The sequence below is a fragment of the Salvelinus fontinalis genome, chromosome 39 (assembly GCF_029448725.1).
Source record: "Salvelinus fontinalis isolate EN_2023a chromosome 39, ASM2944872v1, whole genome shotgun sequence".
Lineage (NCBI taxonomy): Eukaryota > Metazoa > Chordata > Actinopteri > Salmoniformes > Salmonidae > Salvelinus > Salvelinus fontinalis.
The window spans coordinates 19,044,207-19,070,804 of NC_074703.1; the positions used below are offsets into that span (position 1 = coordinate 19,044,207).

General features: G+C 41.3%; 1 protein-coding gene across 1 annotated transcript; it reads left to right on the forward strand.

The window, feature by feature from the left end:
* The first annotated feature begins 422 nt into the window (after window positions 1–422).
* cdhr5-rs (cadherin-related family member 5, related sequence) lies at window positions 423–26,446 on the forward strand. Its single transcript, XM_055905765.1, has 15 exons — window positions 423–659; window positions 4,537–4,643; window positions 4,855–5,066; window positions 5,210–5,266; window positions 5,415–5,507; window positions 5,591–5,677; window positions 6,050–6,160; window positions 10,917–11,090; window positions 11,326–11,416; window positions 13,116–13,222; window positions 13,414–13,614; window positions 13,744–13,875; window positions 17,762–17,840; window positions 19,503–19,684; window positions 22,558–26,446. The coding sequence occupies exons 2-15, from the start codon at window positions 4,577–4,579 to the stop codon at window positions 23,191–23,193; spliced, it is 2,229 nt and encodes a 742-aa protein (XP_055761740.1). The 5' UTR covers window positions 423–659; window positions 4,537–4,576; the 3' UTR covers window positions 23,194–26,446.
* The last annotated feature ends 152 nt before the right edge of the window (window positions 26,447–26,598 follow it).

The following is a 26,598-nucleotide window of genomic DNA, read 5'->3' on the forward strand; positions in this document are numbered from 1 at the left end:
GCTGGATGGCTATCCTGTCCTGGATTGTTAAATATATATATATAGATATAGATATATATAGATATATATATATATATATATATATATATATTATTTTATATATATATATATATATATTATTTTATATATATATAAAATTGAACTGTTATTTAACTAGTCAATTAAGGACACATTCTTATTTACAATGACGGCCTACACCAGCCAAACCCGGACGACACTAGGTCTATTGTGCACCGCCCTATGGGACGCCAAATCACGGCCGGTTGTGATACAGCCTGGATTCAAACTGAGATGCAGTGCCTTAGACCGCTGCGCCACTCGGGAGCCCCAAATGACAGCTAAGCCCCCGGTCTGTGCTCTACGCAGGAGCTCTTAGTGCTCTCTCCCAACACACACACCTCCCTCTTTCTCTTCCTCTCTCTTTTGGCCACACTCCCATGCTTGGGGAACAGGGCTCAACCGGAGGTGGTAGGAGAAGCGGGACTGGAGTGTTTAGTGCTGTCGTCACTGCGCCTGATCGTTTGACCCTGGGAGAAAGTTCTGCCACAGGGGGAAATATGTGGCGGAAACCGAGGGGCTGGAACAGAGAGAATAGGCGAGGGATACCGCGAGCGTGAGAACTGCGGCTCAGGCTTTGACCATTCAGCTACTGGACGACAGTGAGTATGATGTGAGCCTATATGTAAGTTAGTGTAAGTTAGTATGTGTGAGGAAAAAATGTGTGTGTCTGTGTGTGTATGAGTGTATGTATGTAAGAATGTGGGTGAAGTGCTAAGCCTCCTGACAAATGTCCATATCGTTGTGACATCACATCACCTTGAGTTACATGTGCATTAAAGGGGTTCGACCTCCATTACCTCCTTACTAAGTGGTGATACTTACAAACAATACTTAGACTAGGGAACACAATATGAACTGAATTACAATCTGGTTGTGTGTGACCAAAAATATCATTAACATTTTGTTATGTTATGACTCAACCTGGGTATTCATTTCAGATTGTCCATCGTCGATATGTTACGAATTACAATTCGTATGATATGTTACGAATATGCAACGATAACAATTCCAATTTGTTGTGGCTAACGCTAACGTTAGGTACAGTAGGAGGCTAACGTTAGCGAGGCTAGGGCTTGGGGGTTATGGATAGGGTTAGAGATAATGTTACGCATGGGGTTAAGGATGGCGTTAAGGTTAGGGAATGCTCGAAGCGAGGCCCAATGGCTCAGTAATTGCTTTGTTCAGTGATTATCAAAAGCACTTTAATGAGTTTAGTTAATTGTGACATACACAGGGCATGGGAGTTCAGATAGCTTTTCAGAAAGAAACAAACTGGGCAACGCAGGCTTATTCAACTAGAGCCTCAATTCCCAGCAACAGACAAAGGCAGACCGGGTGAGGCTCATTATAGTGAACCAGACTGACCCAGACACACACATACATGGGAGACATATGGGTGACAACAAACACAAAAGGGGGAAACACAAACACACACTTACGTCTGCATATGCCAGGGGCAGGTGTGTCAAGTCGGGCTGGATAGGATATGGAACAATATTCAATATTTAATCCCCTGTTATCTGCCCGTGTGACAGAGACCTACTTCCTGTTGCGAAGCTATTTCAATCGAATTAAAGACGGTATTAATCCAGAGACAGAGTGAGTACTCCACTCCTAATAACCAGTAGACACACACTGCATTATCCACAGCCTTACCAGCTGTTTAGTCAGGCTCTACTCTTTTTAATAGATGTTCTAATGTGCAAGACTAAAAATAACTGTTCTCAGAACGTTAAAATGTTGTTTTCCTTGTAGCTGAAAAAAACGGTATACATGCCACACTAAATTTGTGGTTTTGATTTGTTTTCTGGGGGGAGGGCCATGAACCCAATCACTATTATACATGGGGTGTACAAAACATTAACACCTGCTCTTTCCATGACCTAGACTTACCAGGTGAATCAAATCAAATTGTATTTGTCACATGCGCCTGAATACAACAGTGAAATGCTTACTTACAAGTCCCTAACCAACAATGCAGTTGAGAACAACAAATCATTAAGGAGGAGCAGTAAATAACAATAAAGGGGCTTCATACAGGGGGTACCAGTACAGAGTCAATGTGCGGGTGCACCGGTGTCCAGGTAATTGAGGTAATATGTACACATGACTATGCATAGATAATAACAGAGAGTAGCAGCAGTGGTGTGGAGAGGGGGAGGGGGCAATGCAAATAGTCTGGGTAGCCATTCAATTAGCTGTTCAGGAGTCTTACGGCTTGGGGGTAGAAGCTGTTTAGAAGCCTCTTGGACCTAGACTTGGCGCTCCGGTACCGCTTGCCGTGCGGTAGCAGAGAGAACAGTCTATGACTAGGGTGGCTGGAGTCTGACAATTTTTAGGGCCTTCCTCTGACACCGGCTGGTATAGAGGTCCTGGATGGCAGGAAGCTTGGCCCCTGTGATGTACTGGGCCGTTTGCATTACCCTCTGTAGTGCCTTGCAGTCGGAGGCCGGGCAGTTGCCATACCAGGCAGTGATGCAACCCGTCAGGATGCTCTCGATGGTGCAGCTGTAAAACCTTTTGAGGATCTGAGGACCCATGCCAAATCTTTTCAGTCTCCTGGGGGGGAATAGGTTTTGTCGTGCACTCTTCACGACTGTCTTGGTGTGCTTGGACCATGTTAGTTTGTTGGTGATGTGGACACCAAGGAACTTGATGCTCTCAACCTGCTCCACTGCAGCCCCGTCGATGAGAATGGGGGCGTGCTCGGTCCTCCTCTTCCTGTAGTCCACAATCATCTCCTTTGTCTTGATCACGTTGAGGGAGAGGTTGTTGTCCTTGTCCTTGTGTATCAAGAACGGTCCACCACCCAAAGGACATCCAGCCAACTTAACAACTCTGGGAAGCAACTCGATATTAGGAAGGCGTTCTTAATGTTTTGTCCAGCACATCCATGTTGCCGTCGTTATTCCAATTTGGCACAATGAGACAATTATATTTTAAGCGCATCAAATCAGCAGTTATAATCTTAATTGCTACGTCTGTAAAAGTAATCACAATCATCATATCTTTGTACTGAGCCAAACTATTTGTACTGAACACCAAGTAACCATGGTCTTCCACGAAATGTCAACTGAAAAAGTGAGAGAAAACTACACATTCTGTATCTCTGTTAGTAAGCAAGCATAGTATCACTGAGCACGCATGATCTCACGTAAAGGAAACTGTGGGCGTCCATTGTGAGGTACCTGTACTTCACCTCATGATCCTCTTGCGCTGTTAGGTCAGATGAGACCTTCCAAACACACGAGTCAGGCACAGACTAATTCTCACACTGAACCTTATAACTACACTGAGCAGCGTGTGCATGTGTACACTTGAGCCACAGGTGGCATCTAAACACACTGTCATTTAAACAGAAAGTAGTAAACAGTAAAATACATTCAAGTAAGATTCTATGACAGTAAAGTTGAGAGCAGTAACGTTGTGTGACCAATCCAGGTCCTGAAGGAGCGTGACTGACACTCAGCGGACAGTCATGGGCAGAGCGATCTGATAAATGGACCTAGCAACAAATGATTAGCCTGGGTGCCAGTCTGTTTCTGCTCTCTTGTCAACTCCATATGGAAATGTCATGCCAAACATGTTTAGCGTGGCTTTGAGTGGAATAGCTAAACAGACTGGTACCCAGGCTAACAATTGACTGGCACGGGCACTGGCCCCGGGCTAATCAAACCACAGTCGTTTAATGTGATCAACAACATAAAACAAAACAAACATGAAAGGATTACCGGAAGGAGTGGTTCATTACTCAACATTAGTCATAATGAATTACGGTAAATGACACAAATTGCCTTGTTTTGGTATAATACATAGGCCTAATAAACGTCAGAGAAAGGAAACTATATAGGATTTAAAAGTGGATTATATGAGGAGCCCAAAAAAGCTTTCAGGCAATGAGGGCACTTAGCGGACACTGAGGTGGGGTTTAACGAGAGAGGCTGCAGTGAATGTCATGTTACCGGGCAGGTTACCATAACTGCCTTGGCAGAATGCTGTTAGGAGTGACCAAAGAGGGACCAAATAGTATGTAGCAGTGGTTCCCAACAAGGGGGAATCGGACCCCTGGGGGTACTTGGCCTATCCACAAGGGGTACTTGAGAAGACTCATGAGACCCTAGTCCTACTGGTAAAATGCACAACGGGGTACTTCAGGGGTACTCAGGGCAGACAAAATTCAGTTGGTAGTACAGTACCCAAAAAAGGTTGGGAACCACTGGTTTATAGTATTAGAAGGTGGACCAGAGGTGAATGCCAGGATGTAAATAAAGGGGAAACGATTGTCAACTAGTGCTGGACTAACTGTATTGGAAAACAAAAATAATTCATCACTAAAGCTTTTTTGGATCCTGGTTAGCTAAATGCTGCCAATAATGATTTGCACATAATACAGAATGTAACATCCTGTCTGCTAGATTAAGTTATACAAATTGAACACTGCCATTTTGTGTTGCTGCTGGTTTCTGTGGGTTGCAGTTGTGGCTGAGAGACTGGAGGCTCAGGAGGCCAGAGGAAGATGCTGAACCCATGGGGGCTGTTCCTCTGCCAGCTGGCAATAAACACGTCTTACCATGTCATAAAAGGTAGGCCAGAGTTCAATCAAACTCTCACTGTGGGGAATAGCGGTCTCGTTTCTTCAGCCGCCTCAGCAGGGTTTTAGTAAATTAACCACTTAAACCAAAACCGCAATGCTACTTATGGCTGAAACGCTAATGTACATAAGTCATTGAAATGTCATTGAGGTAATAGAATTGTAGAGCCATTGACCCCAAATCTGTGTCTGTTGATTGACAGCCAGCCTCTGCCTGGGAGGGTCAGACATCTTTGCGACGGTGAGCGAGAACCGCCCCGTAGGAGAGTTCATTGCGAACCTCAGCATCGCCGGGGACCCTACAGGAGTCAATAGCATCCGCTTGTGCCTCACCGGAGAGAACGCCAATTGGTTCTACCTAGAAGGGAGAACCATCAGGCTAAACTCATCCATTATAAGAGTCCTGGATCGAGAGGTAGTAAGACATCATGCTGTTGCTGTCCTTCTGTTTTAAGTCTTATGCCAGAAAACCAGGTTTGATTGAGTAGGACACATTAATATCTTTGACAGTTCATACTTACATACATACGCCATAATTAACAGCATTTTCTCTCCAAGCGCCAGGGATCTGTTTTGATGGCAGCATTAACATGTTATGAAGATGACATAATACAGGTAAGCCATCTCAACTAGGCCTACAGCATGTTATTCACAACCTGGAAATTAGAACTGACTCCTGAAACCTGGAAATGTGAACTGACTCAAAACTAAGGAGAGGAACTGCCTAAACGGAATTTCTGAAACTACTGTTTTCTACCTCTAGAGTGAATACAGGGTCATGGTTGAGATCCTGAACGAAAACGATAACAAACCAAGGTTCCTTGAGAAGACTATACAACCGCGTTACATAAGTGAGGTAAAGATACATCACACGTTGATAATATAATCTTGTGTTTCAGATGCATAATGACAGGTCTTCTGTATTTCATCAATCCTCAGCTCACTGCAGTCAACTCTGTAGTCTTCACCGTCAAGGCCATCGATGCTGATGGAGACACCGTCACCTACATCATCGACAGAGCCTCGGTATGGTACCATGAGATTGAATTTACAGAGAATCATGATGGGACAGTGTGTGATAGGATTTAGAGAGTAGGAAGAGTTAATTAACCGCCGTTAAAGTGAATTTTTACCAATAAAAACGCCTAGCTCTCTAGTAGGCACTTCACCACAGTGCTGAATCCTGTTGTCATGTTCCTGTTTATTTCAAACAATGACCCAATATATCCACTTATAGCGACAACCCAACATCTACTCAAATTAATTATATTTTAAATGCTCCTATACCTCCTAACCTTGCTGATTACACCTCTGTGTCAATTGCTCGGGTAGACCATCTGTGCACTAATTTAATTCATTTCCATTTTTCATTCATTTCCATGTTCTCTCTCATCCCAGCCTGATGCCAGCTACTTCAGGATAGACCTGCCCAACAGTGGTAAAGTAATCCTGGACAAGCCATTGGACTATGAGACCAAAACCCAGCTGCAGCTAGTCATCTACGCTGTGGTAAGACCTGCTACTTATCAGTACTGGGTTCAAATAGTATTTGTTTTCTTTCAAATACTTTGAGCGTTTTGATTAAGCCTGTCTGAGGTCCCAGATGGACGGGGTTGCACTCCTTGGACTATTTCAATGGGCTCATTGAGTCAGACATGCTCAATCAAGCACAGCTGAAGTATTTGAAAGAAAACAAATACCATTTGAACCCATGTCTGCTACTAATCCCCTTTTTCATTAATCAACAAGAACACATTGAGGCCAGAGGCCAATAATTATGAAAGCCAGAGGCTATTACTGTGCCACTCCCTGCCTTGTCATATAATATCATTATAATCTGAAGATATGTAATCTATTACTATGCCACGGCCTGACATTATAATCTACTCAACTATTTATGAGTAAAGCCATCCTGAAACACTTTGTGGAGAGAAACGGATCATAAATAGTTACAATGCATCTTGCAGGCAGCATCATTCGCTAACCTAAAATCTCAAATGCTGAGGAAGGACGTGGCTGGGCTGAATACCAGTCTCCCGACCATGTCTTCCCTTACGGAAAAACCACATGAATTTCACGTGAACTCGTGTGATCAAATGTGATTTAATGTGAAGTTAATATGACAACATGTGAAGCAACGTGACATAAAACTACGTGACAACATGTGAAGCAACATGACATAAAACTACGTGAAAACATGTGAAGCAACATGACATAAAACTACGTGACAACATGTGAAGCAACATGACATAAAACTACGTGACAACATGTGAAGCAACATGACATAAAACTACGTGACAACATGTGAAGCAACATGACATAAAACTACGTGACAACATGTGAAGCAACATGACATAAAACTACGTGACAACATGTGAAGCAACATGACATAAAACTACGTGACAACATGTGAAGCAACATGACATAAAACTACATGACAACATGTGAAGCACCATGACATAAAACTACGTGACTACATGTGAAGCAACATGACATAAAACTATGTGACAACATGTGAAGCAACATGACATAAAACAACATGTGAAGCAACATGACATAAAACAACATGTGAAGCAACATGACATAAAACTACGTGACAACATGTGAAGCAACATTGAAGAACATGATCTCATGTGAAATGAATGTGAAATAAATGTGACAACATGGGGATGAATGCAATACCATGACACTACACGTGACAACATTTCAGCACATATGAACGCCCAGGTGTGAAATGTAATTTAGAACACTTTACTTTGAAAGGCATAATTTACATTAATTACATTTAAGCAGTCATGGTCACCTGCAGGTTTTGTGTAGTTCCCGGTTTGTTGCAGGGACATCCCCAAAGACGTTTTTAAGACGTTCTTAGAACGTTGTGTAATGCTCCAGTAGGTTTTTGTCTAGATGCGGTAAAAATACAGTAAAATCTACAACTAGTTACTGTATTTCTTTTAGCTAAATCCATGTGTTAATGTTAAAGGACAGTGTGCTGATTACTTAGGACTCAACCTCATTTGAGTTAACTAAGATTTTAACTAACAACCTCTTGGTTGCTAGCTACCTGAAGTTCCCGCTGTGCCACCAGGTCTGTGGATATAATGGAGACTGGCAAGAATACATTTCTGCAATTTGCCGAAAGTTGAGGTAAAAATAAAAAAAATATTCACAACAACTTGGTGTTATTTCTATAAAATGACAGTATGCTGCTGTATTCGGATTTCATTTACTGTAAGATTTTGTACTGTGATCACAAATAAAAGTATTAAATGGGATTTGAACTCATAACCTCTTGGTCACTAGCAGCCTGAAATGTCCTGCTACAGTGCAGCTACACCACCAGATCTGTGACTGTGAAAGAGCTATGGCCACAGACTTATTGACAAGAATGTATCTCTGTACTTTGCTAAAAGCTGCCCAGAATCAAGTAAATAATTGTCTGATTATCACCACTAAGGTAATATCAACGTAAAACGAACAGTGCTCAAGGACACTTGACGTAGAGTATACAATAATTATTTGAACTTGCAACCTCTTGGTTGGGAGTACATCAATGTTTCTGTAGTACCACGAGGTTCATACTTATTCAGACTACTAAGGATATGGTTAGGGTACAGTGTTGTTACCTGGAGTACAAAAATGTCAGAAGGTACACTTGACAGGTACACATATGAACTCACATGGTACAGTTAGGTACCTTGTAGGTATAATTGGAAAGGTTTCTACCCAATATTTTGAATGTAAGGTACGATCATTACCCATCATCAGCGCTTTGATGGGTGGGGGCAATGTACTGGTGGGATTCATTAGCATATTTGGGGGCTTGGTCAAATATAATGGGTAATTGTGCCAGCCATCAGTGGAATTGTTGTAGCAGTTGAAGTGTTTGATGGTTATGCAGGTACAAGTAAAGCAACTGCATTAATACTTTCTGTTCTGCAAATGTTGGAAAATAATGTCAGTAATCAGATGCACTGTGAGGAGGTTGTTGTGCATTTTCCAGTAACTTAATGTCAAGTTGTTGATGTGAATTTGTAATTTCTTAACTGTAAACTACTTGTCAGTAAGTCTATAGGAAAAGTCGCAGTAACTTACTGGCAACATGTTGCCTATAACCTACAGGACACTTGCTGCCACTAGCATCCTTGCCAGTTACCTACTGTGCCATTACTGACTCTTCTGTTGACAACATTCACATCACTTGCTGACTGGCAGCATACTTTAACAGCGGCAGCCTATCAGAAGATTGCAGGCGTGGCTTTTTGAGGGGGTCTTCCAAAAGAGGGAATGTCATCCCAGTTAATGTGCTCTGTTCATTAACATTAAGCTTGTACACGCTCAGTTCTGCAGCCTTGTTAAATGCTGACATAAGTGTGGGTGAGTGTGGTTAAATGCTGACATAAATCAGGTCAGTGAGTGTGATGGATTAGCTACAGTAAATTACTGGGAATCTTACAATAACCCACTTGTAACTAGTAAACAGTAAGTTATTGAAAATTAAACGTTACCTTAATGTTTACCAGCTGCCATTAAGCTAATGGATATGCATAGTAACCTCAACCTCTACCGGATATGTGTTCCCCCCGGTTGAGCTAACGTAGGCTAATGTGATTAGCATGAGGTTGTAACAAAAAAATATCCCAGGCCTGCCCAAGTGTGGGCAGAAATCTTAAATTCCTGTTCATCTAACTGCACTGTCCAATTTACAGTAGCTATTACAGTGGAAGAATACCATGCTATTGTTTGAGAGTGCACAATTATGAACTTTAAAATGTATTTGTGATACAACATTTTGAACAGATATACAATGGTTCATTGGATCAGTCTAAAAACTGGTGCACATACACTGCTGCCATCTAGTGGCCAAAATATAAGTTGCGCCTGGGCTGTAATAATACATTATGGCTGTTCTCTTGCATTTCAAAGATGGTATAAAAAAATACAAAAAAAGTGTTTTTTTCTTTGTATTATCTTTTACCAGATCTAATGTGTTATATTCTCCTACATTAAGTTCACATTTCCATAAACTTCAAAGTGTTTCCTTTCAAATGGTATCAATATGCATATCCTTACTTCAGTATCCTGAGCTACAGCCAGTTAGATTTGGGTATGTCATTTTTGGTGAAAATGTAAAAAAAGGGTCGGATCCTGAAGAGGTTTTAACAGCGCATCTCTTGATTGTCACATGTTCTTACAAAGATTGACATTTCACCAGTTATTCTGACTATTCTCACATCTTTGATTTAATTTACTTATTCCAGCAATTTGAGGGTTTTCTGTATAGTTGTCTAATGTTGGTGGGGTATATTATTCTGCTTTAATGTTACTCCTGAATCACTAAGATAAAAATACAGTCAAGAAAAGCGATTATATTTAACAAGGTTGGGATTTAATTTGAAGTCCAATGTGTAGCAATACAGTCGAAATCAGTTACTGACAGACATTGTGACGTAGCCGGAAGAATGCTGTGAACCAAGGGGTTGCGAGTCAAAATCACAGGGAAGGACATGTTGAATGATAATTACTGTAAAAATAAACATCCACAATGTAGTAATGTTTGTCAAAGTGTGTCAAATATGTAAGTTGAAAACACCATGTTAAAAGTGCTGTGTGTGACATGACTCAGTTGGATTCACAGAATATTTATTATAACAAAGGGGTAGGCAAAGGGCAGGTCGAGGGCAGGCAGAGGTTCATAATCCAAGGCAGATTCAAATCGGGGACAGGACGGCAGGCAGGCTCAGGGTCAGGACAGGCAGAACCAGGAAGACTAGAAAAGAAAAACTTGAGAACAGGAGAAACGTGAAACACGCTGACAAAACAAGACAAACTGGCAACAGACAAACAGAAAACAGGTGTAAATACACAGGGGATAATGAAAAAAAAAATAGAAGACACCTGGTGGGGGGTGGAGACAAGCACAAGGCAGGTGAACAGATCAGGCTGTGACTGTGTGTATCATAATGACTCATTGTTTGCAGGGCATCCTCACCTGTAAAATCTCATGTGAACATTTTTATCCACATGTGAAAAGGTTATGTGATCGTGTGAAAATCCACAAGAAACTTAAATGTGAAATATAGAAACACCTGTGAAGTGTTCCAAAACACATGTGCAAAACATGTAAAAATTGTGATTTTCCACATGTGAAATCATGTTGTTTTTCCGTAAGGGTTTGCTCTCAGTCTTGCTAGGTTGAAGAGTTTTCCATTATATTGGTTATCATTACTGAAGCTTAGATCAAATAATACATTTCCTTCTCCAGGAAACGAACACCAAGGAGTGGTACAACACTTCCGCCTCTCTGACTGTGAACGTGGAGGACAGGGACGACCATTACCCTCAGTTCCTACCGTGCACACCCATCTCCCAGGACCACAACCACACGGTTGTCTGCACCAACCCCATCTACGTGGTCAACATCACAGAAAAGGACCAGGTGATGACTACTGCTTAGTACTTTCATCGTAGAATTCAAATTATATGGATGTGCATACTGCATACTGCATGCAATATTGTTTCTTTTTGTATTAAACCTTAATATATTAACCAGGAAAGAAACTTGAAGTTATAAATCTCTTTTGCGAGGGCAAACTGTCAGGAGTCAAGATTGAACAATTGATTGATTAAACAATCCATGTGGATTCTAAGATGCAGTAATTCTCTGGTTTCAGGACATATTACTGAATTTCTCTCCTGGTCCAATTCATGCCGAAGATGGAGACAGAAGCCTTGATACGCCTTTGCTCTACTCCATTCTCTCAGGTGTGGGCCTACCTAATAGTGTCTGCTTAATCCATAGGTCGCCAGTAGGCAATTTCAAGGCCTATTGAGAGGCCAGTAGACTGCTCTAATATTTCTATTTTGAAAGGATTGCATTGCAGCCTTACACTTGAAGTCAGATGTTTACATAGACCTTAGCCAAATACATTTAAACTCAGTTTCACAATTCCTGACATTTAATCCTAGTAAAAAAATCCCTGTCTTGGGTTAGTTAAGATCACCATTTTATTTTAAGAATGTCAAATGTCAAAATAATAGTAGAGCAAATTATTTTTCAGCTTTTATTTCTTTCATCACTTTCCCAGTGGGTCAGAAGTTTACATAAACTCAATTAGTATTTGGTAGCATTGCCTTTAAATTGTTTAACTTGGGTCAAACGTTTCGGGTAGCCTTCTACAAGCTTCCCACAATAAGTTGGGTAAATTTTGGCACATTCCTCCTGACAGAGCTGGTGTAACTGAGTCAGGTTTGTAGGCCTCCTTGCTCACACACGCTTTTTCAGTTCTGCCCACAAATGTTCTATAGGATTGAGGTCAGGGTTTTGTGATGGCCACTCTAATACCTTGACTTTGTTGTCCTTAAGCCATTTTGCCACAACTTTGGAAGTATGCTTGGGGTCCTTGTCCATTTGGAAGACCCATTTGCGACCAAGCTTTAACTTCCTGACTGATGTCTTGAGATGTTGCTTCAATATATCCATATAATTTTCTTACCTCATGATGCCATCTATTTTGTGAAGTGCACCAGTCCCTCCTGCAGCAAAGCACCACGACAACATGATGCTGCCACCCCCGTGCTTCACAGTTGGGATGGTGTTCTTCGGCTTACAAGTCTCACCCTTTTTCCTCCAAACACAACAATGGTCATTATGGCCAAATAGTTCTATTTTCGTTTCATCAGACCAGTGGACATTCCTCCAAAAAGTACGATCTTTGTCCCCATGTAAAGTTGCAAACTGTAGTCTGGCTTTTTTATGGCGGTTTTGGAGCAGTGGCTTCTTCCTTGCCGAGAGGCCTTTCAGGTTATGTTGATATAGGACTCGTTTTACTGTGGATATTGATACTTTTGTATGCGTTTCCTCCAGCATCTTCACAAGGTCCTTGGCTGTTGTTCTGGGATTGATTTGCACTTCTCGCCCCAACGTACAGTATGTTCATCTCCAGAAAACAGAACGCGTCTCCTTCCTGAGAGGTATGACGACTGCATGGTCTTGGATGATTTCTTTTGATTTTCCCATGATGTCAAGCAAAGAGGCAATGAGTTTGAAGGTAGACCTTGAAATACATCCACAGGTACACCTCCAATTGACTCAAATTATGTCAATTCGCCTATCAGAAGCTTCTAAAGCCATGACATAATTTTCTGGAATTTTCCAAGTTGTTAAAATGCACAGTCAACTTAGTGTATGTAAACTTCTGACCCACTGGAATTGTGACACAGTGAATTATAAGTGAAATAATCTGTCTGTAAACAATTGTTGGAAAAATTACTTGTGTCATGCACAAAGGAGATGTCCTTACCGACTTGCCAAAACTACATTTTGTTAACAAGACATTTGTGGAGTGGTTGAAAAACAAGTTTTAATGACTCCTACCTAAGTGTATGTAAACTTCAACTGTATATGGTCATTCTGTGTGGCATCCCGTGGCCTGTGTATTTACCTGTAACACATGTGCCTCAGGTGCAGACAAAAACAGGTTTCAGATTGACAACCAAACAGCAGAGATCACATTGACAAGACGGGTGGAAAACAGACATCTGACACCTATACTCCGACTACGCATCATGGTAAGAAAATCTTGATTGAAACAATAATAAAAGCACTAGTATCAGTAGCATGCCTTATCAAAAAAGCCAAAAAAGCCAATGTTAAGTCCAATACTAAGAGCCTTTTAAAATTTAATTTGGTAACCGAATAGATCTGAAAAAGGATCTTCCTGGACTGTTTGACATTGAAAACACCAATCAATCATCTTCAGGCATCTCAGCTGAATGACCCAAAGAAGTACAGTGTGGCGACAGCGCTGGTCCGGGTGCTAGCAGAGAACCGGTTCCCTCCCCTCTTTAACAGAACCACGTACAAGGGCTTCATCATCGAGAGCTCCAGCCCTGCCACGCTAGTCTCCACCTATGGGAACGAGGTGCTTCTCATCCAAGCCGTAGACCAGGACTTTGTAGATGTAAGCGGTGGGATAATATGTGTGTCTGACTAAATTTAGTTCGTTTAAAGGGATAATAAACAAACGTTTGTTTTTCATCCCATGGTTCTTGGTACATCCTGTCTTGCTTCACCTTCCCTCCATTTGCAGGGGGTGAATCCAAAAATGCATTATTCTCTCCAGCCCACACTAGCCACCACTGGACTGTACCACATCACCGAGGAAGGGGTTATCATCGCTAAGACTGACCGCCTACGAGCCTTTGACAGGCACATCCTAGAGGTAAGGTCATAATCGGACAAATATATACTGAACAAAAATCTAAAACACAACATGCAACAATTTCAAAGTTTATTAAGTTACAATTCATATGACGAAATCAGTCAATTTAAATAAAAACATTAGAGCCTAATCTACTGATTTCACATGACTGGGAATACAGCTATGTATCTGTTGCCTTTAAAAAAATAGGTAGAGGCGTGGATCAGAAAATCAGTCAATATCTAGTGTTACCACCATTTGCCTCATGCAGTCCGACACATCTCCTTCGCATAAAGTTGATCAGGCTGTTGGATTGGGGCCTGTGGAATGTTGTCCCACTCTTCAATGGCTGTGCGAAGTTGCTGGATATTGGCGGAAATTGGAACACTGTCGTACACGTCGATCCAGAGCATTCCAAACATGCTCAATGGGTGACATGTCTGGTGAGTTTGCAGGCCACTGACGAACTGGGAAATGTTCAGCTTCCAGGAATTGTGTACAGATCCTTGCAACATGGGGCTGTGTATTAACGTACTGAAACATAAGGTGATAGCAGCGGATGAATGGCACGACAATGGGCCTCAGGATTTCGTCACGATATCGCTTTGCATTCAAATTCCCATAAATAAAATTGAATCGTGTTCGTTGTCCATAGTTTATGACTGCCCATACCATAACCCAACCGCCACCATAGGGCAATCTGTTCACAACGTTGACATCAGCAAACCACTCACCCACACAACGCCATAGACAAATTCTCTAAAAACGGCTTTGGAGAGGGCTTATAGTCGGGAAATGAACATTAAATTCTCTGGCAACAGCTCTGGTGGACATTCTTGCAGTCAGCATGCCAATTGCACACTCCCTCAAAACATCTGTGGCATTGTGTTACAAAACTGCACATTTTAGAGTGGCCTTTATTGCCCTGCACAAAGTGCACCTGTGTAGGGATATAAACAAATTTGTGCACAACATTTGAGAGAAATTAACTTTGTGGGTATGGAACATTTCTGGGATATTTTATTTCAGCACATGAAACATGGGACCAACACTTTAAATGTTGCATTTATATATTTTTTTCAGTGTAAAAACCCAGATGAGTTTGTTAAACAGGGACAGTTGGTTTTACTAGTCGTCCCTGGCTAACTGTATAGCTAGGTTAGGCCAATAAGTGGTCCAGTAGTAATACAACTGTAGGTAACACACACACATTAAAATTAGCTTCACTTAAGATTAGGGTTAGAAATACACAGAATCCTTTTTGGGCTCCGAATCTACACTGCCCTATCAAGCTAAAAGGCAGTAACTGCTCATAGCGTGGAACTGAGAAATATTGCTTTTATTTACCTTCGTTTCACAGTAACTTAATGTCATTTTTGCTACATGAAATACATGCTTAAAACCTCTACAGAGTACCTAACCCGGATCCGGGAGCACCCCCCCCCCCCCACACACTGATTAGCATCGCTAGCATAGCGTCACAATTAAATAGGATTTCGTCACGATATCGCTTTGCATTCAAATTCCCATAAATAAAATTGAATCGTGTTCGTTGTCCATAGTTTATGACTGCCCATACCATAACCCAACCGCCACCATAGGGCAATCTGTTCACAACGTTGACATCAGCAAACCACTCACCCACACAACGCCATAGACAAATTCTCTAAAAACGGCTTTGGAGAGGGCTTATAGTCGGGAAATGAACATTAAATTCTCTGGCAACAGCTCTGGTGGACATTCTTGCAGTCAGCATGCCAATTGCACACTCCCTCAAAACATCTGTGGCATTGTGTTACAAAACTGCACATTTTAGAGTGGCCTTTATTGCCCTGCACAAAGTGCACCTGTGTAGGGATATAAACAAATTTGTGCACAACATTTGAGAGAAATTAACTTTGTGGGTATGGAACATTTCTGGGATATTTTATTTCAGCACATGAAACATGGGACCAACACTTTAAATGTTGCATTTATATATTTTTTTCAGTGTAAAAACCCAGATGAGTTTGTTAAACAGGGACAGTTGGTTTTACTAGTCGTCCCTGGCTAACTGTATAGCTAGGTTAGGCCAATAAGTGGTCCAGTAGTAATACAACTGTAGGTAACACACACACATTAAAATTAGCTTCACTTAAGATTAGGGTTAGAAATACACAGAATCCTTTTTGGGCTCCGAATCTACACTGCCCTATCAAGCTAAAAGGCAGTAACTGCTCATAGCGTGGAACTGAGAAATATTGCTTTTATTTACCTTCGTTTCACAGTAACTTAATGTCATTTTTGCTACATGAAATACATGCTTAAAACCTCTACAGAGTACCTAACCCGGATCCGGGAGCACCCCCCCCCCCCACACACTGATTAGCATCGCTAGCATAGCGTCACAATTAAATAGTAGCATCTAAATATCATTAAATCACAAGTCCAAGACACCCAATGAAAGACACAGATCTTGTGAATAAACCCACCATTTCAGATTTTTTAAATGTTTTACAGGGAAGACAAAATATGTAAATCTATTAGCTAAACACGTTAGCAAAAGACACCATTTTCTTACTCCAACAGTTTCTTACTCCATCAGGTGCTATCACCAATTCGGCTAAACTAAGATATTGATAGCCACAAACCAACAAACAAATTCATAAGATGACAGTCTGATAACATATTTATGGTATAGCATAGTTTTTTTTTTTTTAAATGTGCATTTTTCAGGTATAAATCACAGTTCTACATTGCAGCTGCAATCTGATATAGTGCTGATGCAGCTAGAACAATTACAGAGACCAACGTTATATAACTAATTACTTGTCTTAAAACATTTCAGAAAAAATACACAGCGTACAGACATTGAAAGCCCAACATCTGGTGAATCCAAACAATATTTCAGATTTTTTAAATGTTTTATAGCGAAAACAAAATGTATCGCTAAATTAGCATAACCAGGCCAGCCAGAACCGGCTGGACGCGCCCGACCAGTTCACATGCACGACAGATATATGAAATAACATCGTAAATTGGGTCTTACTATTGCTGGTCTTTCATCAGAATGTTGATCAAGGTGTCCTTAGTCCTGATGAGTCGTTCAATCCATTCACAATGGCAACCTCCCCTCTTCATTTAGCCTGGGTACTGGTCGACTGGCACGGTCCATGTCCAAAGTTAAAAAACTCAAAGAACGGAACACGGCAAAACTCCCGAAAAAATTCTAATAATCTGATTAAACTATATTGAAAAAACATACATTACGGTGATATGGTCACATGTATCAAACAAACTTCGACACGGAGATAGTTTTCATCCGTAACGTCAGCATAACAAAAGACAATGGCACCTCTGAAAACGCGCATCTCAGAAACCGGAAGTTGTCGGTCACGCTAAAGAAATAGGTCTTATTTCACGTCAGTACAAGATAAACAAAACATTTCTCCTCTGACGTCTTCCAGACACCCAGAGGAAGAAGAAGGAAGTGTGTTTCGGGTCATAGGTCGCGTGACCATATATAGGCAGAGCTTTGAAGCGAGCATACACATCTTGCAATCTTCTTCTGGCTCAGGGAAAGTGCTGTGAAATGACCTGTGTTTGACTCACAGACAAAATTGGAACGGTTTTAGAAACCATAGCTTGTTTTCTATCCAATGGCATATGGTTATATGCATATAGTAACAGCAATAATTGAATAAGAGGCAGTTTAATCTGTAGAGGCAATTATGCTAATGCGAAACAGCACCCCCTGTATTCTCAAGAAGTTAATCACGTGGACAAGTATCCCGCCTCTATGGTGTTGTGTTTTGGAGAAAATGGGGGTCATGTTTGCAGTAACTCATTTTAGACCAAATGAGCAGTTACTTCCTTTTTGCTTGGTAGGGTAGTACAGTTCTCTGTAATATCATTATTTATCCTATAGGTGGTCGCTATGGATGAGGAATCAGGTGAGGTTGCGAAAGCCTCAGTCGACATAGAGCTGCTACAAAGAAGCCAGCCAAGTAAGTACTGAGCATTGCTGATGCATCAGGGGGGGAAGAGGCTGATGAGGATACAGGAAACCCACGTACAAAGAGAGATCACACACACAGTATGAGCTCTTTGACAGGTAGTGAAAGTCACAATGACAGTACTGTGCACACACACACACACAACATAGAGAGCAGATCAACACTGGTTAATCCACTATGCTCTCTGAAAGTCAACAAAGAACAATTCCATTATATTACAGTGTAGCCTATAGATGCAGGAAAGAAAGTGAACTCGAACAAAACAATGGAAATGCCATGGCAACGCCACTCACGCGTTCCCCAAGGGGGGAAAAATTCAGAATCCCCTCATTGCCCCCCCATCAAAATTAGCCTACATTTAGGCTATGGTATTTGACCCTATTTTGGGGTAAGAATCAGAGTGTAATGCTTGTATGGATGTCAACCCCAGTACATGTTCATGTCATTGTCACCAACCAACTGCATTATACTTAAACACAGCTTCAAGTAGCACCACCAATTTCTATATGGCTAGCTATGTTACGAACGGCAGTTAACAGAACTATTCTCTAACCCCTAAATTGACTATTTCTAAATATTATGCCGCGAAAACAGCCAAACATACTGTATCTAAATCGGATTTTAGTAACCACATTGTGGGCCTATTAGAAAACAAAAATCATGATGATTTGACATACATCCACTTTGTAAAATCAGATTCTTGGAATGTGCGCAAATGACGGCGTACTTTCCCCACGGTCTGATTTCTTTACAGCGGAGTCCGAAATGATTGACACCTTTGATGTGTCAAAGACGAGCAAAAATGACTGTATAAAATATAGAATTGAAAAACGGAGCTACAGTATATTGCATGCTCCCAAATGTTTGTAATTTTTTTTTGATACTAATCAAATTGCTCAGAGAAATATATTTTGTTTAACAAGTAATAAAATATATATTTCTTAAGGTAGGGGTCAAAATTATTGACACCCTGTTTTCAATACCTTACCTTGCGAGGATAACGGAACTGAGCCTTTTACTAAAATGTTTTATAAGTTGGAGAACACATTGGGAGGGATCTTAGACCATTCCTCGATACAGAATCCTTCCAGATCCTTGATATTCTTGGTATGTGCTTATAGACTGCCCTCTTCAATTCAAACCACAGTTTTCCAATGTACTTTAAGTCCGGAGACTAAGGTGGCCATTGCAAAATGTTGATTTTGTGGCCGATAAACCATTTCTTTGTGGATTTTAATGTGTGGTTGAAGTTATTGTCTTGCTGGAAGATCCACTTAGATTCTCCCAGTTCACCCCCCTCCATACATTGTCAATCATGCTACTCCTGACAACATGGACACGCCCCTCTCTCCCGTTCTATGCACTGTCAAGCAAGCTACTCCTGACAACATGGACATAATATGATGATTTAAACCAGGCAACTGGCTGCTCGAACTTCCCAGAATGTATTTTCTCCCCATTCGAAGAACTGTAGACAGAGACTGCTTACAAAACAGACAAACTGTCTCTTCAACTGGGCTTCAGGAACAAAGTCTGGATGAATGAGTAAGACTCTGCAGGGCAATGAGCATGAGCCGTTGCAAAGTGAAAATGGACCCGTTGTGTGAGCTGCTGGACTTCATACGCTAACCCGCCTCTCCTATCCCTCCATAGTTCCATGGACACCTTTCAGAGACATGGATGTGAGGATAGCTGGCGGTATCATGGGTGGGATGCTGCTGCTGTTAGTGACCACGCTCTTCCTGCTGATCCGATGGGCCAAGAGGAGGAGGAGGAGACAGAGACAAAACCCAGCCGGACGAGGGGCTGTCGCCCTGGGGAAACACCTCAAAGTGGTAAGGGCTGTTCCATGCACACATAACACACACACTACTGTATACACACACAAGGGCAACTAAAGCACGCACACAAGTGAAAAATATATATTGAATGACCATTTTCTGGCCAGTGTCGACTGAATGAATGAATGATAAGGAATGGCAAGGATACATACAGTATAAGCATGCAAAAACATGTAAACCCACTGACTATTACAATCAAACACAACCAAGCAACTAAGGATAGTATGCTTATACAAGCCTAATCTAAGCTAAATGTGTCATTAACCAGGTTTCCATCCAACCTTTTTATGCAAGTAAAGTACATGTCAGATAAGAAATGTCACGACAGGCCTGATGGAAACTTTCAAAGTTTCGACAAAACAAAATACGTTCGATAAAGTGGGATTTTTTTGTGTTGGTAAAATGAATTATGCGAGAAATGGCGGTGGAAACGCCTTTAAGCGCAAATATTGATATAATAACCATCATATTCAAGTAAACTTGGGAGTCACGAGATCCTCCCACTACGACTCGGAAAATCATGCGGTTTATTAGGCTACAGATTAAATAAATGATGATGAACTTTACAGGGTGGAAAGTTCACGGTGATCTTGATGCTCCTTTCCAATAAATATAGAGGGTCTGATTCTGGTGACATGATGATCAATGCTTGCCTGCCATTTGACAAATAAAAACATCCATAATAATCTCATCGTGTAGGCTATACCCGCACTGTATCTGCGAGCTGTTGGCTAGAGCGCACGTGCCAATACCATAGTAAGCACATTTGCGATTTAACGCAACCGTTTTAGTGACTAAATTACATCGGATTTTTATCCGCAAATCTTTTCTTTATACAGGTTTTAAAATCTGTCACCAATTGGATGGAAACCTACCTACTGTCTAATCTAAACTAATCGACCACTTATCTAAACTACAGAGTAATCCAAGGCAAAAATACATTGAGACTAATATATCTTTTTTTAAACATGTCTGTAACGCCATATCAACCACAACCTTTGAGCTCCGACTCCTAAACCAGTGGTCGGCACTACAAGTTAAAACTCAGCATATCAGACCCTCTTTCCTTCCTCCCCTCCTCACTCTACGTTCCTGACGTCTCTTTTCACTAACGCTGTTTATGTAGAGCTTAAGGTGGGTTCCAGATGGTGAGTTTTCATGCATGCATTGCTTTGACGTACGCACTAGAGTGATGTTGTGACAGTGAGACGGTGTAATGTGTGTTAGATGCGTACATGTGATGCACTTCCATTGCATAATTATGCAAATGAAAGTATGGCACCTGTGGTTATAATGTGATGTTGCGGTTCTGCTTTGTTTTTCTGTATGTAAATGTTACACATTGCTGATATGTAACAACAGTAAGACATGTAACATAATAGCTCCAAAAGTATTGGGACAGTGACATTTTTGCTGTTTTGGCTCTGTATTCCAGCACGTTGGATTTCAAATGATACAATGACTAGCTTTCATTTTGCACCATTTTAGGGGAACAAACTATTGGGACAAATTCACTTATGAGTATTAAAGTAGTAAAGTTAAGTGGTCCCATATTCATAGCACACAATGATTACAGAACTAGCACATACGCAGAATGTACGGTTGGTCAGAGTGACTCTGTTATGATTGTGTTTTAGATTTTTTTTGTGCCCAATAGAGTCACTTTTATTGTAAATGAGAAACGAATGTTTATAAACATTTAATGTGGATGCTACCATGATTATGGATTATCCTGAATGAATCGCGAATAATGATGGGTGAGAAAGTTAGACGCACAAATATCATACCCCCAAGACATGCTAATAGAATAACAGAGGAGGTTAGCATTTTCTGGTGGGTAAATGATATTTATGCCTCTGTACCTTGCTCACGCATCATTACTCATGATTCATTCAGGATGATCCCTAATCATGGTAGCACAAAGCCAAAACAAAAACTGTGTCACTGTCAATACTTCTTGGAGCTCACTGTATGTAATAGTATTGCATATGTAATTATTTTGAGTTTGGTGATGAGGTGAAATACTGACCCGCTTATGTTTTGCATCGTAGACTGAAGACGATTTATGGTCAGTACCCAACCCCATGTGTAAGGGGAATATCATAGATTGAGTCATAGAATAGATCTAGTATCTATCTCGATGGATTTAGTATGCTAATGTGTTGTGCTTTGAATATTTCGAAAACGGAGTGGCTGCGTGACCAGATTCTCTGACCAACCGTACCTTCTGCGTATGTGCTAGTTCGGCTGGCCAGAGGTGAACCAGGCTACTCTGGCGAATTTCAATGATGTGCGGTCTATCATATCGTTTGGTGTTGGTGTTGCATGATCATGCAATGTTATGTAGCCTAAATGCATTTGGTTTCACACCACATTTAGGATAAGGATATTGCAAAAAAATATTTTTTGCGCACTGCTCGTGTATGTGCTACTGTTTTATCCTTAGTTACAACAGACAGAGAAAGTTGTAGCTACACGTCATTCATGTCGTCTTAAATTAGCCTACAAAATATATACGCTGCTGGATTTTTATTTCAGCTGTGCAGAAATGTGTGCGTAAAGTAACACATGGACAGAATGTTGTTTAGCTGTGGGGAAGAGGCATCCTGGGGGATGGTGTATGGGTATGGAGGGGCGGTTTGATCTGGTCGCGCGGCCTCTGCTTTTCAGAAAACTGTCAAATGTGCTGAATTTGAAACACTGCTTGTCCATAATTGTCCAATGTACTTCTGAAATTCTGAACAACACCAATGAGACTTTTGAACGGACAAGGACAACACTGCATCAGTTGGAACTTAACAAGTCACAAATCAACCATTTCACCTCAAAGCAACCCTCTAAATGCCCCTTCTTTCCGTGATTGACAGGTAAACTCGGGCCGGCCCATGATCCCCCTGGCCGAGGAGGTCTCCTACCAGAACGAAGGGTTCAGCATAGACTATGAGGCCTCGGGAGGTTCCGGAAGCCTCCTTGGGAGACATGGGGTCTACACCAGGAAACAGTCGCTGATCCCGCCACCGCCACGCTGCCACAGCAGCCATCCAGACTGCGGCTCCAGTATCGTAACAGGCGACATGCTGCCTATACTGGTGATGCCAGAGCCCCTGGTTAAAGACCTCACTCCCTCCCTCGTCTCCAATGGCAGGAAAGGTGACAGCACCATCAGCACAGGGGCTGTGACAAAAGACGAGAAGGAGAGGAATAAGCAGAGGGATATGGAGAAAGAGGAGGAGATGGAATGGGAGAAGCAGTGGGAACGCGCTGTTGGCACAAAAGAGAAGAGAAATTCTGAGGGGGAAAGGATGGATAAGTCAAGAGATGTTTTGGGCGCTTCTAGTGAGACCGCAGATGTAAGCGAGGCCTCTGAGGACCAAACAAACCCAGAAAAGCCGCAGAGCCACAGCATGAAAACACACCAAATCAGAGAACCCAAAGACGGGCACAAAAGCACTTCTGAAGAGTCGTCTGAGGCAGAAAAATCAATATTAGACAATGCACTCTGATCGGTCTTTCAGACGATTATGACACAGCCTCGGAGGACGACCAGGTCCCGTTACTCCAGTAGCAGGACGTCGAGGGGGGAAATGCAGCGCAAGGGCTCAGCGAAACAAACCAGTGATCAAGCAAACAGATGACCAAGTAACCCACATATGCACCATTCACACTCACACTCTGGGCTTCAGACTCACATTGAAGATACAAAATAACTAACAATTTATTTATTTAAAAATAAAACTGACATTATGGAGCCAAACGAACTCTGTACACAGACAAAAATGTATATGAATTGTTTTTTCTCTCTCCAATTCCATATGATTATGTTGGGCCTAAATGAGCTCAACGGCTGTTCAGGTCTTGATTGAGTAAATGGACGTATGTAAATCTGAGAACAAAAACATGTGTTTTCTGAATAACTGTGTGGGACCAGCCTTAATGCGAACAAAGCCGTTCTGTATTGCTTTAATTTGCAGTGTTGAAGGACTAGTATTTCAGGATTTAAAGTCCAAATGTAAGCGCATGCAATGTAACTACAGTGTTGGGGAAGCAACTCTGAAAATATAGTTTACCCAAGCTATCAATTACTTCACACTGAGTTAAGCTACACTAAAAGTTAAGCTACACTAAAAAAGTTACACCGAAGAAAAATATAGTTACTTAGCTAAAGTCAACTACTTAGTTAAAAATGATCATATCTAAATCTGAAATGTCATAGACTACATATTGCAAGAGCAGATCACTCTGGAGACAGACGTTAAACAATGTGTAGTGAGAATTAGGCACACAAAATGTGTTTAGAGTGAGAATTAGGCAGGTCTGATGCCAAAAAAGAAAGAATTCTGACCTCCATGTATATTTTCTTTTCTTATTGCAACAATGTAGTGTGTAGTTCCAGTAGTTAGCTACATGGCAAAAAAAGGTAATTAACTACTGAAAACACTACCAAGATTAGAATTTTGTTCAACTACCACCAAGGTACTGCAACATCTAATTAAATGACTAGTTAAACTACATATAGTTCACTATTCCCCAACACTGTAACTATAGTGTACAGTGATTATGTGGCGTCACTAGTGTTTGCTATAGAGTGTAAACTGAAGTTTCATACTTTTAGAGGGACACACAAGACAGTGTTGTTTCTAAAACAATGGTTCAAGCCCACTTGAATGATGTGTAAACACATTTTGTGATTTCAGTAACCGTTTCAAAATGATGTTGTTTTCTTATGAATAATCGGAAAGAATGGATGTATTCTATGTGCAGCTATGATACAATGATATTGGGTGTCTATATAATTATGACATTTGTATTAATGTATAATTGTAGCTAATAATCACTCGCTAAAAACTACAACCCTCATCCTAAACATAAAAGCGTACTTTCAATCACTGAGAAGTGTTAGGTTATATTAGCTTTCTGGCTTGTAATTGCCCTTGGGCTACCTGAATCACATGTCCTGTCTGCCAAGAGGCTCAGCAGCAGCCATGTTGACATCCACGAGCCTGAAAGATTGGACGAGCAGCGCTACGTGCAGAAAGACTTCCCTAACAATAGCCAATAGGGGGTGGAGAATGTCCCTGACAGCCCATGAGACGTTGACGAGACACCTGGCCATGGGCTGGAGGGCGTGGCTAAACCGTGCCCCGAACAGAGGTGTGATGATCCCCTGTTCCCCTAGCACTACGACTTGTCCCACTATCAACAGGTGAGACAGGTGAGAGACAGGTGAACTAAATGCAACCAGAATATAGGTAATGTAGACTTAATATAATATATTTTTAAATAACTGAATTCTAGTTATTAATCTGAATATACCCATGCACATCATTATCCCTTGGTGTAACGGCTGTCCTCCGAAGAGGAGGAGTAGGGATTGGACCAAAGTGCAGCGTGATACTTTGACATAACAAAGTTTATTAAAGTAAAGACGAAAACCGAAAACACTTCAACAAACTACAAAATAACAAAACGACGTAGACAGACCTGAACATGGAACTTACATAAATACACGAAGAACTCACGAACAGGAACAGACTACATCAAACGAACAAACAAACCGAAACAGTCCCGTGTGGTGCAACATACACAGACACGGAAGACAACCACCCACAAACAAACAGTGTGAACAGCCTACCTTTATATGGTTCTCAATCAGAGGAAATGTCAAACACCTGTCCCTGATTGAGAACCATATAAGGCTAATTACAAATGACCTAAACATAGAAACACAAAACATAGAATGCCCACCCCAACTCACGCCCTGACCAACTAAACACATACAAAAATAACAGTGAACAGGTCAGGAACGTGACACTTGGAGAGCAACTTTACCTTGATGACATACTGTGTGATGAAGCTGAGCAACTCTATGATGAAGGCAGTAGCCAGGCTGAAGTGGAAGCTGATGGACTGGTAGATTCCACGTCAACAGCATATTCCCCATGCAGAGACAAAATAAACTTCAACAAGAAGGTCAATTTAAATATAGATAATGAGCAAAGTGTGGCAAGAAAGGTGTGCCACTACCTGTGCAGGGAATGGTCACAGGCTTCGCCATCCTCTGGGGTCATGCTCTCTCTGTGATGGGGTAACATATGCACAGGTCTGTGATACAAAAATCTCTAATACCTTATTAATAATAAATCAATAAATGTAATACTCAGTGTGCACGACCAAACAATGCCTGAGTCTACATGGTTTGCAAGGGGCTGTGAGCTGCTGTGTGCTTGCTTACGCGTCCTCCATGTGGTTGTTGGCTGTCCTCTCACCTGCTGCCTCTGTCTGTCCCCAGGAATTGCATGAGCCCTGTCATCCTCTCTAGACTCCTTAGAGAGGGGGAACACACATATCTTACACCACTCTGGACTGTTTTTGATTGTGATTCATGTTCAGTTATTATGTCTGTATGTCATGTATATACTGTAGTACTCTCTCGTAGAAGCACTGTTGCCTTTAGAGATGTATTATCTAAGGAAGCTGCCTATATGTAATGCCAAAATAAACTGTACTGGTGCTGCAAATACTGTGAATCATGAGTAGAGTAGGAGTTGGTGCAATATAATGAAAAGGAAGGGAGATAATACTGTGCAACTTCATTCATTTGATCCCCAGTGTCCCTTTTATAGAGGTTTAGGGGTGGAACAGACATTAGACATTAGTATTGTAAGTACTCGCTGCTGTATTGCCATCTAGGGTCCTTCATGGTGTCCAGTTTCAGTAGAAGATGCTGGAGTTTGTCCTTTTTCAGAGAGAGATCTATCAGAGAAAAATAAAATACATTAACTTTAGCTAAATGCAAAGCAAACATTAACTAGGCCTACATTTTGAAGATAGATTCTGAGAAATTTTGCATCCTAGACAGTAAAAGGCCTATTTCTTAGGGTCATGCTCTGATTACTACCACATGCTGT

Coding starts and splice junctions, on each gene's coding strand:
- cdhr5-rs (XM_055905765.1), top strand. CDS start 4,577: ATGCTGAACCCATGGGGGCTGTTCCTCTGCCAGCTGGCAATAAACACG. Junction 11,091..11,325: donor ACATCACAGAAAAGGACCAG/GTGATGACTACT, acceptor CTCTGGTTTCAG/GACATATTACTGAATTTCTC. Junction 13,876..17,761: donor TTGACAGGCACATCCTAGAG/GTAAGGTCATAA, acceptor TTTATCCTATAG/GTGGTCGCTATGGATGAGGA.